Source organism: Rhamphochromis sp. 'chilingali', assembly GCF_963969265.1.
Source record: "Rhamphochromis sp. 'chilingali' genome assembly, chromosome: 9".
In the NCBI taxonomy this organism is placed as follows: Eukaryota; Metazoa; Chordata; class Actinopteri; order Cichliformes; family Cichlidae; genus Rhamphochromis; species Rhamphochromis sp. 'chilingali'.
In genome coordinates this window covers 1789097-1804889 of record NC_137936.1, presented here as the reverse complement: position 1 = coordinate 1804889, position 15793 = coordinate 1789097, and the positions used below count along the sequence as shown (strand labels likewise).

Here is a 15793-nt window from a genome sequence, read left to right as displayed (position 1 = left end):
CTGGAGTATTGCACCAAGCCTGGTAGTGACTCAAGCTCAGAGAGTGTTAAAGAGAGGAAGGGGAGACTTCACTGAATTCCAGGAGATTTGTGGACACACGAGGGGAGAAGAGGAGAGGAGCACTGAAGGGACTTGCACTGTGGATAACTGTGGATTGGTTTTGGCTTCACTGTAAATAAAGACACTGTTCAACTTAAACGAGAGGTCCGCGTTTGGGTTCGCTAACTCACCATCCTTAACAGAATACTCCAGCCATCAACATGGATCCAGCGGACACTGTCCCGGTTCTGCGGGAACTCTCGATTCAAGGTGAGATGTTGGACGCCATGAAAAAATTATGAAACACGTTGTTGATGAACAAACTGAGTTGCGGCAGCTGGTCGCTGAATTAAAAGAAATTTTGCTAACTCCACCTGGGGCCGCAGCTAATGTTCTGCCGCCCGGACCGTCTCTTAGCACAGCTGCTGCTTCTCCTCTGCTGATAAATGCCCAGAGTCGGGAAAAGAGGCTGCCCATCAGTAGCCGTGGGGATATTGACGGGTGTCACCGCAAACATCTTTCCCCACCAAGTTAATTTTCAAGTTAATTGATGAAGCCCTGGCCCAGAAGTTGGGTATAACTGTTGAACCCTTACCAGAGGTCCTCCAGGTGGCGGCTCTTAATGGTGCCCCCTTAGCTAGCATCACCCATCGCACTACAGATCTAACTCTCTCTCTCTCCAGCAACCACATTGAACAAATCAGCCTGTTCCTGTTCAAGGCTCCTCACACTCCGCTAGTTTTAGGTTACTCCTGGCTCAAACACCATAACCCGCAGATCGATTGGAGGAAGGGCAGGATAACTGGGTGGAGATCGGAAGGGCAGGATAACTGGGTGGAGATCTCAGTGTCATGAACAGTGCTTACGTTCTGCTACAGCTAGCCAGACGCACACAAGTCAGTCGTCACCAGATGCTTCACCCGATTTGACTACAGTTCCGGCTGAATATCACGACCTAGCCCAAGTGTTCAGTAAGGAAAAGGCCAAGTCTCTCTTCCCCCCCCCATCGTCCATACAATTGTGGGATAGACTTGCTTCCCGGCGCTCCCTTGCCCACTAGCCGTCTGTACAGTATCTTGAAACCAGAGCATGAGGCAATGGTGAGCTACATAACAGATTCACTGGCGACCGGGATAATCTGGCCGTCCACCTCTCCCCTTGGGGCAGGTTTCTTCTTCGTTGAGAAGAAAGACAAGACACTCCACCCCTGCATTGACTTCCGAGGTTTAAACAAGATAACAGTTAAGAACAAATACCCGCTTCCTTTACTCACCTCTGCTTTTGAACTCCTTCAGGGAGCAACCATCTTCTCAAAACTTGATCTCCGCAATGCTTATCATCTGATTCGGATCCGCCAGGGGGATGAGTGGAAGACGGCGTTTAACAGACACCTTGGGCACTTTGAGTATTTGGTGATGCCATTCGGGCTCACAAATGATCCAGCTGTTTTTCAGGCCATGATAAATTATGTTTTACCAGACCTCATTTATCACTGCGTTTTCGTTTATCTAGACGACATCCTCGTGTTTTCCCAGTGAAAGTAAAGGAGGTGGTGGAATGGCCCGAACCCAAGAACCGTAAGCAGCTGCAAAAGTTTCTGGGATTTGCCAACTTCTATCGACGGTTTATTCGCAATTTCAGTCAAGTCGCCTTGCCCCTCACCAAACTAACCTCTCCTAAGCAGTCATTCCAGTGGTCTCCCGGCGCTGAACAAGCTTTTGAGAAACTCAGACACCTTTTTTCCTCAGCTCCGGTGATGGTGCAGGCGGACCTCAGTCAACCCTTTTTGGTGGAGGTGGATGCTTCGGACGCAGGCGTGTGGGCAATCCTATCCCAACAGGTAAACGGAGAGTTACACCCATGTGCCTTTTTCTCTCAACGTTTATCTCCTGCAGAGAGCAATTATAACGTTGGAGACCGGGAGCTCCTCGCCATAAAACTGGCCCTCGAAGAGTGGCAGCATTGGCTCGTCAGTGGTAATTTGGACAGACCACAAGAACTTAGCCTATCTCCAAGAAGCCAAGAGACTGAACGCCCGGCAGGCCAGGTGGGCTCTATTTTTCACACGGTTTAACTTAACAATCTCTTACAGACCCAGCTCCCGCAATCTCAAAGCGGATGCGTTATCACATCAATTCACCCTGGATCTTGACCCTGAAGAGAAGGAGAAACCCATTCTGCCCTCCTCGTGCTTTGTGGGGGCTCTGACCTGGGAGATAGAGAGGATCATCAAGGAAGCTCAGCTGTCAGAACCTGATCCAGGGACAGGTCCAGAGGGGAGGATGTTTGTTCCCACGGCAGTCCGAAGTAAGGTCCTTCACTGGGCCCATACAGCCGAGTTCGCCTGCCACCCAGGTAAAAACCGCACTACTGCCTTTCTGCAACATTTGTTTTGGTGGCCAACTTCAGGGAAGGACGCTCAGGAGTACGTGGCGGCTTGCCCTGTTTGTGCCCGTAACAAGGCCCCCAGTTCACCTCCTGCCTCCTTCGTCCATTGCCTGTACCCAGACGCCCGTGGTCTCATATCACAATGGACTTCATCACTGGTCTCCCACCCTCTGGTAACACGGTCATCCTGACCATCATCGATCGCTTCTCTAAGGCTGTTCATTTCATCGCTCTGCCTAAACTCCCTTCAGCCCTGAAAGCTGCCAAGATTATGACACAGCAGGTGTTCCGTCTCCACGATGTTCCCCAAGATATAGTGTCCGATCGGGGTCCCCAGTTCACGTCCCGGGTATGGAAGGAGTTTTGTAAGGAACTGGGGGTCAGCTTATCTTCCGGCTTCCACCCTCAAATTAACGGGCAAACGGAACGAGCTAATCAAGAACTCGAAGCGATGCTACGTTGTGTAGTCTCTTCCAACCAATCGTCATGGAGCAATCAACTGGCTTGGATTGAATATGCCCATAATGCTAGCACGTCGGCAGCCACTGGAGTTTCCCCATTTGCAGCCTCCCTGGGGTACCAGCCCCTGCTTCTCTCTGTGTCAGAAGGGGAATTGACGGTTCCTTTGGTTAAGCACCACATGCGGCACTGCCGACAGGTATTGTGTGCCACCCGAACTGCCCTTTTGAGGACCGCCGAGCAGAACAAGAGAACACCGCCGCGTTCTGGCCCTCGCATACCGGGTCGGGCAACAGGTATGGCTTTCTGCAAAACATGTTTTCTGCAAAAAAAGAGCAGTCGAAAGCAATTTTTGGTGTGCATGATGTAAACAATTTCGTCATGTGCTTTTTGGGGTTAAAGGAAGATGTGGACAAATAAGATGATTTGTTGTTGTGTAACTTGGGCAATCAGCAATGAGCTCCCAGCAACCCTTGCTGTTGACCTTGACATGACTTTCCGCAGTTGCCATTGCGTTCATGCTCATACAATGCCATGTGCTTGGCAAACTGATGTTACCGAAGCTGAATTGCTGGAACTTGCAAGCGACTCTGCTGCAGTGGTCGGTTCTTTAGAATTTTACCCTGTTCTTTGGTCAGGTTTTTTTTTATCTGGTAAAAGGATAACTCGACAGACGAACCCAGTCTGAAGCAAAACTCCATTGAACAGTAGCGATTCCACAGTTCCAGTTAACTGGATGGCGAGCCAACCCAAGAGTGGTTAAGATTGCTGAGGTTGTATTGAAGCCAGAGTTTCATTTCCATTGTGTGTTGGAACAGGTACCTGCAGGACTTCAAACGTTCCTTCTTCACCAGAGTGTGGTAGGACAAACAGTTAAACAAACATAGAATGGGCCCTGATGATCCATCAGTTATCAGACATTCATTCAAACATTTGACTCAGAGAAAAGCTGTATGCCATCCATCCATCCATTTTCTTCCGCTTATCTGGGGGCAGGGGCGCGGGGGCAGCAGCCCAAGCAGAGAAGCCCCTGACCTCCCTCTCCCCAGCCACCTCCTCCAGCTTATCCGGGGGAACACCAAGGCGTTCCCAGGCCAGCTGAGAGATATAATCTCTCCAGCGTGTCTTGGGTCTGGCCCCACTTTAATTTATTTTTGGGGAGATATTTTGTATTTTATTTTATTGTATTAAGTACATTTATTTGCAGCTGCGGTGTGTCAAATATATAATTTTATCCACTGTTTATCCTGGTGTGGTCCTTCATTATTGATGTTTATACCTCTTAGATTATCTGATACTGGCCTAGTGAGAGTTTGGTCATTCTTGCTTAAAAACTGTAAGTAGGGTTACAATTTTGTATCAATTGCTTTTGCTGAAAATGAATTACAGTTGTCCAGGCTAGAAGTAATTAACACATGAAATAGTTTCGCAAGACAAGATGTCTCTAATTTTGGAGCTATTGCTCAAATGCAAGAAACCAGTTTGCATATTAAACATATATTTTTATTCTCTTCAATGACTTGAAGAATCTTGAAGAATCTTCAAGTCATTTTTTGACCAGAATATCCTTCAATGTTACTTGAGGCCAAGGTAATGCCATCTAGAGTACACATCTAGTTAAACACCATATTTAAGGACACGGTTTAGCACACTGGGATGAGCAGGCGACCATATGCCGCATGGCTGAGATGCTTTCCCTCTCTCTCTCCCCCTGCTTTCCTATCACTCTTTAATGTACCCTTTGAAATAAAGCTGTAAAAAGGCCAAAAAACACACCATATTTAAAGGATTTTTAGGGTCGCGTACGTAACCTCAGTTTTATCTGAAATGCAGTTTATCTAATTCATGTGTGTCAATAAAATAAACAGCAGGTGTAAAGGTCTTGCTTGATGGATAGATAAAGTTGGGTATCCACTGCGCAGCAGTGAAAATGTATTATGTACCTTCTGATACTACTGCCTAAGATAAGCATGTATAATGCAAGGGTGTGCGTGAAGAATGTCAAGAACTCATCCCTGACTCGAAGTGGATACTCCACCCTTTTCTGACTGAGAACCATGGCCTCAGATTTGGAGATGCTGATCCTCATTCCCGCCGCTTAATTCCAGTGCGACCTGGAGGCCATCAACCGATGAAGCCAACAGAACCATCATCTTCGAAAAGCAGAGATGACATTCTGAGACCACCCAAGTGAAAGCCTTCCATCACTTGGCTTTGCCTAGAAATTCGCCTAGAGATTCTGTTCATAAAAATTATGAACAGAATCAGTGACAAAAGGGCAACCCTGGCAGAGCCCATCACCCACCAAGAACGAGTTTGATTTATTGCCGGCTATGCGAACCAAGCTCTTGCAATGGTTGTATAGGGATCAAATGGTGTAGCAATGGGCCAGACACCCCATACTCCCGCAACACCTCCCACAGGACACTCCGAGGGACACGGTCGAATGCCTTCTTCAAGTCCACAAAACGCATGTAGACTGGTTGGGCAAACTCCAATCCACCCTCATGTATCCTGAAGAGGATAAAGAGCTGGTCCAGTGTTCCGTGACAAGGGCGAAAACTGCATTGTTTCTCCTGTATCTGAGATTCCACTAATGGACGGACTCTCCTTTCCAGCACTCTGGCATAGACCTTCCCAGGGAGGCTGTGATACCCCTGGAACACACCCTCCGGTCCATCTTCTTAAAGATGGGGACCACCACCCCGGTCTGCCAGTCCAGGGGTACCGCCCCTGATGTCCATGCAACATTGTAGAGACGTGTCAGCCAGGACAGCCCTACAACATCCAGAGCCCTCAGGAATCCAGGGCGGACCTCATCCACCACAGGGGCTCTGCCACTAAGGAGTTGATTAACTGCCTCAGTGACCTCACACCTGGAAATTGGCGGGTCATCCAACTCTGCTTCTTCTACATTCCAGTGTGTGAATGTGTGTGTGAATGGGTGGATGACTGGATATGTAAAGCGCTTTGGGGTCCTTAGGGACTAGTAAGGCGCTATATAAATACAGGCCATTTACCATTTACCATTCTATGGAAGACGTGTCAGTGGGATTAAGGAGGTCCTCGAAGTATTCCTTCCACCGCCCAACAATTTTCTCAGTTGAAGTCAGCAGTGCTCCACCCGCACTATACACAGTACAGGTTGAGCACCACTTTCCCCTCCTGAGTCGCCTGAAGGTTTGCCAGAATCTCTTCTTCAGCGTGGTGGCTCCCTTCACCTCTGGTGTCCATCATTTGGTTCGGGGGTTTACTACCATGACAGGCAACAACCACCTTGCGGCCGCAGCTCAGTGCATCAACTTCGGCAATGGAGGTGCTGAACATGGTCCATTCAGACTCATTCAGATGTCCCCAGTCTCCCTTGGAATGCTGTTGAAGCTCTGCCTAAGGTGTGCGTTGAAGATCTGGGGCGGACTGGGGCCTCTGCTAGACATTCCCAGCACACCCTCACTGTACGTTTAGGAGCACCAGGTCTGTCCAGTGGCCTCCCCCAGCTCAGCCCCTCTCTTTACCCGAGTGTGCAGAACATATGGCTGGAACATATATGTTTTCAGAAACATTGCGTGTATTTTTAATCATAACTGTGGTTTTACATGGCTGGTATATTGTTTGAAGTCCACACTTTCAACACAAGTTGAAATGGAGACTTTGTGTCAGGGCAGGCGGAGAGGAGGATCCAAACGCAGGACTCAGACACTAACTTGACACTCAAAAACCTCAGCTTTATTGCTGGTACGAAAACAAAACATGAAGTGACCATGGAATATGGAGAACCGAAACACACAGGCATAATCTGATGGTACGACGCGACACTGAGCACAGGAAAACACAGGACTAATATACACAGGGTGGTAATCAGCGAATGGGCAACAGGAGGGAGACACAGCTGGGAGAGATCAGGGTTAACGAGACGGGGGGAACCAAGCTGCACACACTAACATAAGACAAAGACTTTCACAATAAAACAGGAAACATGAATTACTAAACAAGCATGCAGACTTTACATTGAGAGACAGACAAAGAATGACACATGGAACCTGAACTAAACGTGAGATATAACTGAGAACAAATCCTTAAGCACGGATAAACAGAAACAAGAAATAATAATCATCGTCACTATGAGAATAAGAAAGCAATCCATGAAGCAGAATTAAACCGAAATATAATAAACTCAAAATACTGGGTCCAACGGACCCAGAACTGTGACACTTTGGGTCACTGCATCTTGTTGCTGGAGTTGCAATATGAGTTCACAAGGCTTAGATGTCCCTTGTAACATAATGTTAGACAGTCTGCTAGATGTCTGCACTGTGTTATTGTATCAACAACCTCTGATATGTCAGTACAAAGCTTGTACTGACAGAATTTTCTTTTTGCAGTGAGTTCTCCTGTAAAACATTAATGATAAATTCCCAACCCAGAAGAAAGAACATGCACAACTGAAATCTACCTCATCTTTCGAGTAAGTAACATAACCTTTTCCTACCTGGAAAAAAACAGCCATGGCTGCAATGATTCTCTTCTCTCTGAGTGCTGCAGTGAGACTTTCAAAGTCATCTGAGTTATACATGTAGATCTGCATCTGTGGAAAAAGAAAAAACTGACATTAGTTTGTGAGACAGAAAACTAGTGAAACCATGTTAATTTATGGTGCTGTGGCTCAGGAGGTATAGCAGCAGTTCACATGTTGTAGGTGTACAGACACCCAAAGCTGCCATGAAATATATATTTAGATTTATATACAATTTTGGCCACTTAGTTATGACGTTCCATGTATGTCCTGTGCGCTAGCATCTCGCACGCTGGTGCAATGTGAAGGATTGTCTCAGGGGCATCTTTACACAGCCTGTCTGCTTTGCCTGGTGTGGTAGACCACAGCCTCTCTGGATCTTAGAGCTTGCTCCTGTGCTGCCTCTGTGCTGTCTTTTAGTCCAACTTTATCCACTGGTAGGATTTCTGGATGCCAGCCACTTACTCTATCTGTTGGTGGTACATACTGTGCAGGGACCTGTCCTTGCATGGTTCTTCCTCTTGCTCCTCTTCTTTTTGGGATTTCTCCTGCCTGAGGTGTTCACTAAGCACACAGTTGGTTGTGACGATCTTCCTGATGTACTCATTGATGTTCATTGTTTCATCCTGGATAGTGGTTCTGCGGTGGTTTGCAATGTTGCCTTCAGATAGAACTGAGAGGATCGCACTAACTACCTTCCCTCTCTTTGTTACCATCCGACTGCACTTCTCCACTCCAAATAACATTGCTGTATATCCTGGTGGTGTGGAACAGTGAATCAATGTCTTGTTCACTCTCAGCATCGAGCTTCAACCATGTTAAGGAGGTGGCTGACAACTGCTCCCTTCCGTAGTCAGTGTCGGTAGCCAGTCTTGTCAATGATCTCACTGAGAGGGTTCAGGCCTATGCAGAACAGCAGTGTGGACAGAGCATCTCCTTGTTAGATCCTTAGTTGGCCTCTAATGTTGCTGAGTTCCTAATGAAGGCTCTGTTTCCTTCACCCTCCACATTTTCTCGAGCTCTTCTCTGAGCCCTTGGTATTTCTCAAGCTTCTCGTGTTCCTTCTTTCTGATGTTGGTGTCATTGGGAACCGCTACATCTATCACTACGGCCGTCTTCTTCTGTTTGTCTACCATCATTATGTCCAGTTGCTTAGCCACCACCATTATGTCCGTCTGTATCAACAGGGGATATTGAATTCTATAAGATAAAGCCATATATACGTGTATCTGATCTTCTATCAAAAGTTATAGCTATCTTTATGAAGGATATCCTCGTTCATTCTTGGCATACAGCTTGATGTCATCCATGTAGAGGAGGTGGCTGACAACTGCTCCATTCCGTAGTCGGTATCCGTAGCCAGTCTTGTTAATGATCTCACTGAGGGGATTCAGGCACCATAGTCTGGAGTGCCACAACATTGGTGGGAATGCAGATGTTCAGATGTTCTGGCCGCGATACTTAAGTATCTAGCTATCCCTACAGAAGACGAGCGAGCATAAGGTGAGTAATACTTTATAAGGGAGAAGTGTGTGAATGGGTGAATGACTGAATGTAGTGTGAAGCGCTTTGGGGTCCTTAGGCACTACAAAAGCGCTATACAAATGCAGGCCATTTACCATGCAGGCCATAAGGGGCACATAATTTCAAATGCTACATTTGTATCAGCTCAACAAATATCAGTAAACATAATGTTTATGTGCAGCTTGTTTCACACGGTATTTGCCACAGTAGCTAAAAATCCAGCTTCTGTTCAGAGACAGAAAAGAGTGAGAGCTGACTTCAATCAGAGATGGAGAAAGATGTAAGAAAGACAGGACAGGAGAAGAAGAAGAGCAGTGTTCAGAGGCATTTGATAAATTGCTAATTAAATGTATGCATGTAGTTTCTCATTTTTTAAATCAGATATTAAATCTGCACATGATGTGAATTTATGATTTTTCATTTTGTGAAACATCCTGCAAAAAAAACCTGATGTATATTAACACTTCGTAGTCTAGTGCAGTGAATTGTTTTAAGGTCTCTACCTTACAATATAAAGCACCTCATGGTAATTACTGTTTTGTAATTTGGTGCTAAATAAATCATACTAAATTAATTAAATAAACAGTTTGGCTCACGGTAACATGATGAGTTTATTGAATTCAGTTGTGTAAGTTCACAAAGAGCAGTAAACTTCAGAGTAGCTGCAGCAGCAGGTCTGCTGATCACAGCCTGTACACTAAGAAAATCTACTGGAGCTCTCAATAGAAATTATTGTCAGTTTTCCCTAGAGCCACTAAGATTGTATGGTTCCTCCATTGGCTGAATCACATTTTAATCCCCGAGTGTGCTAATGTTCCTGTTGAGGTCTGGAAGCAAAGCCACGCTCTACAATGTAGGCAACAGAAAATTGGGCTATTTAAAAAAAAACCTTCTTTTTCATGCTCATGATATTGACTGAAGTAAATGATTGAATCTCATTGAAACATTAATTCTCCCATCCATTTACAGTTTAGTCACAGACCATCGGCTTATCCACAATGTGCATATACAAAGCACCAGATAAAAAGCTGTTAGCCTCTCAGCTTTCCCAGCTCCACTTATTGTTAACAGGACACAGGCACTCTCTGACAGAGACAACTACACTTTTCGATGAGACTAAAATAAGCACAACTTTCAGCAACAATAGCCAACTGCAGCCACACGATGGAAATAATGCAAATGCACAAATTGACAGGCAGTGAGCTTGATGGCAGTGCTGCCTGTGATGAAAGGAAAGAGAAGAAAAAAAAAACTCTGAAAGTCTCTGTGTGGTCAACAAGTGACACAAATCATGCCCCTATCGTGTGTCCCAATCAGAGATAGTCAGGGGCGGCACCTCTATGATTGGCCGTGCTCCTGTACTTGTCCCATAGTCCTTTGTGTGTACGTTTGAAAGTGCAGGTGGAAGAGGGAGGTGAGTAGCTTGAATAAAGTGATATCGATTCATGAAATCCTGAATCGACTTTTAAATATATAAATGTATTTTGCCAGAAATGCCAGAATCTCAGCAAACACCAAACAGCAAATGAGAGCAGGTAAACAGATTCCACACAAAGAGGTAAACATAGACCGGACCCGAAGCATCAGAATCAGCTTTCTCTTTCTTGGCTTTCTCACCCAACGGACACGCCGTTGGGGCTGAAAGCCGACAGCTCACTGATTCTGATGCTTCGGTTGGTCCTTCGCTTTGTGTTTGTGTCTTTTTTGCATCTACAGGGAGTGCAGAATTATTAGGCAAGTTGTATTTTTGAGGAATAATTTTATTATTGAACAACAACCATGTTCTCAATGAACCCAAAAAACTCATTAATATCAAAGCTGAATGTTTTTGGAAGTAGTTTTTAGTTTGTTTGTAGTTTTAGCTATTTTAGGGGGATATCTGTGTGTGCAGGTGACTATTACTGTGCATAATTATTAGGCAACTTAACAAAAAAAAAAATATACCCATTTCAATTACTTATTTTTACCAGTGAAACCAATATAACATCTCCATCCACATTCACAAATATACATTTCTGACATTCAAAAACAAAACAAAAACAAATCAGATTAGATTAGATAAGATAAGATAGAACTTTATTAATCCCTCGGGTGGGTTCCTCTGGGAAATTCGATTTCCAAAAAAGCACAGCACCGACAGAAGTTACAGAGTTATACACACACACACATATATATAAATACAGAGACAATATAAATAAAATATACGAAGGGGATAAATAGAATAAATAGGAATAAAAATAAAAATACAAGTGAATTGCACATTTCAAGTATTGAGTCTATTGCACCGTTGACTATTTACAAAAGTATTGCACAAAAGGTATTGCACAGTGAGGTGAAGAGGCACTACAGCTTAGTTGTTCCCCCCTCCTTTGTCCTCCTGTTTCCCCTCCCTCTCCCCTCCAGAGAGGAGTTAAACAGTCTGATGGCGTGTGGGACAAAGGAGTTTTTAAGTCTGTTAGTTCTTGTCTTTGGGAGAAGCAACCTGTCACTGAACAGACTCTTCTGGTTGTTAATGGCCATGTGCAGAGGATGCCTGGCATTGTCCATAATGTCCATCAGTTTCTTTAATGTCCTTTTCTCTGCCACTGTCACCAGAGTGTCCAGCTTCATGCCGACCACAGAGCTAGCCCTCCTGATCAGTTTCTCCAGCCTGGATGAGTCCTTCTTTGCTGTGCTGCTCCCCCAGCACACCACAGCATAGAAAAGTACTCCAGCAACCACCGACTGGTAAAACATCCTCGGGAGCTTCCTGCAGATGTTAAAAGACCTCAGCCTCCTGAGGAAGTACAGTCGGCTTTGGGCTTTTTTATACAGGTGCTCTGTGTTGCATGACCAGTCCAGTTTATTGTCCACCCACAGCCCGAGGTACTTGTACTTGTTGACCACCTCCACCTCCTCCCCCTCTATCTGAACCGACAGTGGACCTGCTCTAGACCTCCCGAAGTCCACAACCAGTTCCTTAGTCTTTGAGGTGTTGAGTTGCAGGTGGTTTGTGTGACTCCATGCGACAAAGTTCCTCACCAGACTTCTGTACTCCTCTTCCTGATCATCCCAGATACACCCCATGATGGCTGTGTCGTCTGCAAACTTCTGAATGTGGCATAATTCAGAGTTGTAGCAGAAGTCAGAGGTGTACAGGGTGAAGAGAAGAGGGGACAGCACAGTTCCCTGTGGTGCTCCTGTGCTGCTGACCACTGTGTCAGACGTGATGTCCTTCAGCCTGACGTACTGTGGTCTGTCGGTGAGGTAGTCGGAGATCCAAGCCACCAGGCAGGGGTCCACCTCCATCCTGTTCAGTTTTTCTTGAAGCATACAGGGCCGGATGGTATTAAAGGCACTGGAAAAGTCAAGAAACAGGATCCTGACCGTGCCTTTTCCCCCATCCAGGTGTGAGTGGGCTCTGTGTAGGAGGTACAGGATGGCATCCTCCACTCCGACAACCGCCTTGTATGCAAACTGTAGTGGGTCCTGGGCATGTTGTACCTGTGGTCGGAGGAGGTTGAGGAAGAGCCGCTCTAGAGTCTTCATAAGATGTGACGTCAGTGCCACCGGTCGGAAGTCATTCAGCTCATTGGGCCGGTTCTTTTTGGGGACCGGGACGATGCAGGATGTCTTCCATAGGGCGGGCACTCTCCCCAGTCGCAGACTGAGGTTGAAGACTCGTTGTAGCGGCTCCCCAAGTTCAGCAGCACACGCATTTAGCATCCTAGGACACACCTTGTCTGGGCCTGCTGCCTTTCTGGGGCGAAGCTTCCTCAGTTGTCTCCTGACCTGATCCACTGTGACACTGGGAGATGTTTGGGAAGAGGGGAGGGGGGGAGATGTCTTGCTGCTGAGAGAGGGATTGGAGGAGGGGGGTGTCATGGTTTGTCATGGGGGTGTCAGAAGTTTGCAGATGACACGGCCATCATGGGGTGTATCTGGGATGATCAGGAAGAGGAGTACAGAAGTCTGGTGAGGAACTTTGTCGCATGGAGTCACACAAACCACCTGCAACTCAACACCTCAAAGACTAAGGAACTGGTTGTGGACTTCGGGAGGTCCAGAGAAGGTCCACTGCCAGTTCAGATAGAGGGGGAGGAGGTGGAGGTGGTCAACAAGTACAAGTACCTCGGGCTGTGGGTGGACAATAAACTGGACTGGTCATGCAACACAGAGCACCTGTATAAAAAAGCCCAAAGCCGACTGTACTTCCTCAGGAGGCTGAGGTCTTTTAACATCTGCAGGAAGCTCCTGAGGATGTTTTACCAGTCGGTGGTTGCTGGAGTACTTTTCTATGCTGTGGTGTGCTGGGGGAGCAGCACAGCAAAGAGGGACTCATCCAGGCTGGAGAAACTGATCAGGAGGGCTAGCTCTGTGGTCGGCATGAAGCTGGACACTCTGGTGACAGTGGCAGAGAAAAGGACATTAAAGAAACTGATGGACATTATGGACAATGCTGGGCATCCTCTGCACACGGCCATAAACAACCAGAAGAGTCTGTTCAGTGACAGGTTGCTTCTCCCAAAGACAAGAACTAACAGACTTAAAAACTCCTTTGTCCCACACGCCATCAGACTGTTTAACTCCTCTCTGGAGGGGAGAGGGAGGGGAAACAGGAGGACAAAGGAGGGGGGAACAACTAAGCTGCAGTGCCTCTGCACCTCACTGTACAATACCTTGTGCAATACTTTTTGTAAATAGTCAACAGTGCAATAGACTCAATACTTGAAATGTGCAATTCACTTGTATTTTTATTTTTTATTCCTATTTATTCTATTTATCCCCTTTGTATATTTTATTTATATTTGTCTCTGTATTTATATATGTGTGTGTGTGTGTGTGTGTGTGTGTGTGTGTGTGTGTGTGTGTGTGTGTGTGTGTGTGTGTGTGTGTGTGTGTGTGTGTGTTGTGTGTGTGTGTGTATATATATATAACAGTTCTGTAACTGTAACTTCGGTCGTTGCTGTGCTTTTTTTGGAAGTCGAATTTCCCAGAGGAACCCACCCGAGGGATTAATAAAGTTCATCTTATCTTATCTTATCTTATGGTGTCAGGAAGGGGGGGAAGCGAGGGAGGTAGGAGAGTGGGGATTGGACTCTGTAGTGAAGGTGAGGGTGGGGGGGTTGTGGGCTGGTCAAACCTGTTGAAGAAGTTGTTAAGTTCGTTTGCCTTCTCCACAGTCCCCCCCACTGTGCTTTTCTTGGTGTTGTGGCCTGTGATGGTTTTCACACCAGTGAAATCAGCAACCAATATAGCCACCTTTCTTTGCAAGGACACTCAAAAGCCTGCCATCCATGGATTCTGTCAGTGTTTTGATCTGTTCACCATCAACATTGCGTGCAGCAGCAACCACAGCCTCCCAGACACTGTTCAGAGAGGTGTACTGTTTTCCCTCCTTGTAAATCTCACATTTGATGATGGACCACAGGTTCTCAATGGGGTTCAGATCAGGTGAACAAGGTGGCCATGTCATTAGTTTTTCTTCTTTTATACCCTTTCTTGCCAGCCACGCTGTGGAGGACTTGGACGCGTGTGATGGAGCATTGTCCTGCATGAAAATCATGTTTTTCTTGAAGGATGCAGACTTCTTCCTGTACCACTGCTTGAAGAAGGTGTCTTCCAGAAACTGGCAGTAGGACTGGGAGTTGAGCTTGACTCCATCCTCAACCCGAAAAGGCCCCACAAGCTCATCTTTGATGATACCAGCCCAAACCAGTACTCCACCTCCACCTTGCTGGCGTCTGAGTCGGACTGGAGCTCTCTGCCTTTACCAATCCAGCCACGGGCCCATCCATCTGGCCCATCAAGACTCACTCTCATTTCATCAGTCCATAAAACCTTAGAAAAACTAGTCTTGAGATATTTCTTGGCCCAGTCTTGACGTTTCAGCTTGTGCGTCTTGTTCAGTGGTGGTCGTCTTTCAGCCTTTCTTACCTTGGCCATGTCTCTGAGTATTGCACACCTTGTGCTTTTTGGGCACTCCAGTGATGTTGCAGCTCTGAAATATGGCCAAACTGGTGGCAAGTGGCATCTTGGCAGCTGCACGCTTGACTTTTCTCAGTTCATGGGCAGTTATGTTGCACCTTGGTTTTTCCACACGCTTCTTGCGACGCTGTTGACTATTTTGAATGAAACGCTTGATTGTTCGATGATCACGCTTCAGAAGCTTTGCGATTTTGAGACTGCTGCATCCCTCTGTAAGATATCTCACTATTTTTGACTTTTCTGAGCCTGTCAAGTCCTTCTTTTGACCCATTTTGCCAAAGGAAAGGACGTTGCCTAATAATTATGCACACCTGATATAGGGTGTTGATGTCATTAGTCCACACCCCTTCTCATTACAGAGATGCACATCACCTAATATGCTTAATTGGTAGTAGGCTTTCGAGCCTATACAGCTTGGAGTAAGACAACATGCATGAAGAGGATGATGTGGACAAAATACTAATTTGCCTAATAATTCTGCACTCCCTGTAGATTCTGAGCTGCAGGTTTCGTCTCTCTCCAACCAAAATTCACTGAACCAGCAGCAAAAGAAGATCAAAACTACACTTCACATTTGATAAATGTCGTCCTTAATTCCCTCTGACTTTTGCTGTTTTGCTTTTATCACCATCAGTGTGATAAAATCACACTTCATGCACAGCTCTCTCTGTGTACTTCAAGAACAGTTTCCCATCTCAAATCTCTGTTTTCTGCATTATTCATTCGGTTATTACCCACCAGTCTACCATTGTTTACAGCGCTCTCAGCCGCTGTCCTTTTTTTTTTTTTTTGACTTTTTTACTGATTTTTTACTGATCTTGGACAAGAAAGCCTAATTTCTGCTGTTCAATACTGAAGAAATTTGTACTTTTTAAAATTGCAGAATAATTTTAAAGTTATCTG

General features: G+C 45.9%; 1 protein-coding gene across 1 annotated transcript in view; it reads right to left on the bottom strand.

The window, feature by feature from the left end:
- LOC308402210 (receptor-type tyrosine-protein phosphatase gamma-like) overlaps nucleotides 1–15793 on the bottom strand; it is a gene marked incomplete at its 3' end in the record, with an annotated part of 372466 nt that overhangs the window by 97278 nt on the left and 259395 nt on the right. Inside the window, exon 5 of the mRNA XM_080890900.1 lies at nucleotides 7376–7471. Coding sequence (XP_080747026.1) covers nucleotides 7376–7471 — 96 coding nt within the window. The remainder of the gene's footprint in view (nucleotides 1–7375; nucleotides 7472–15793) is intronic.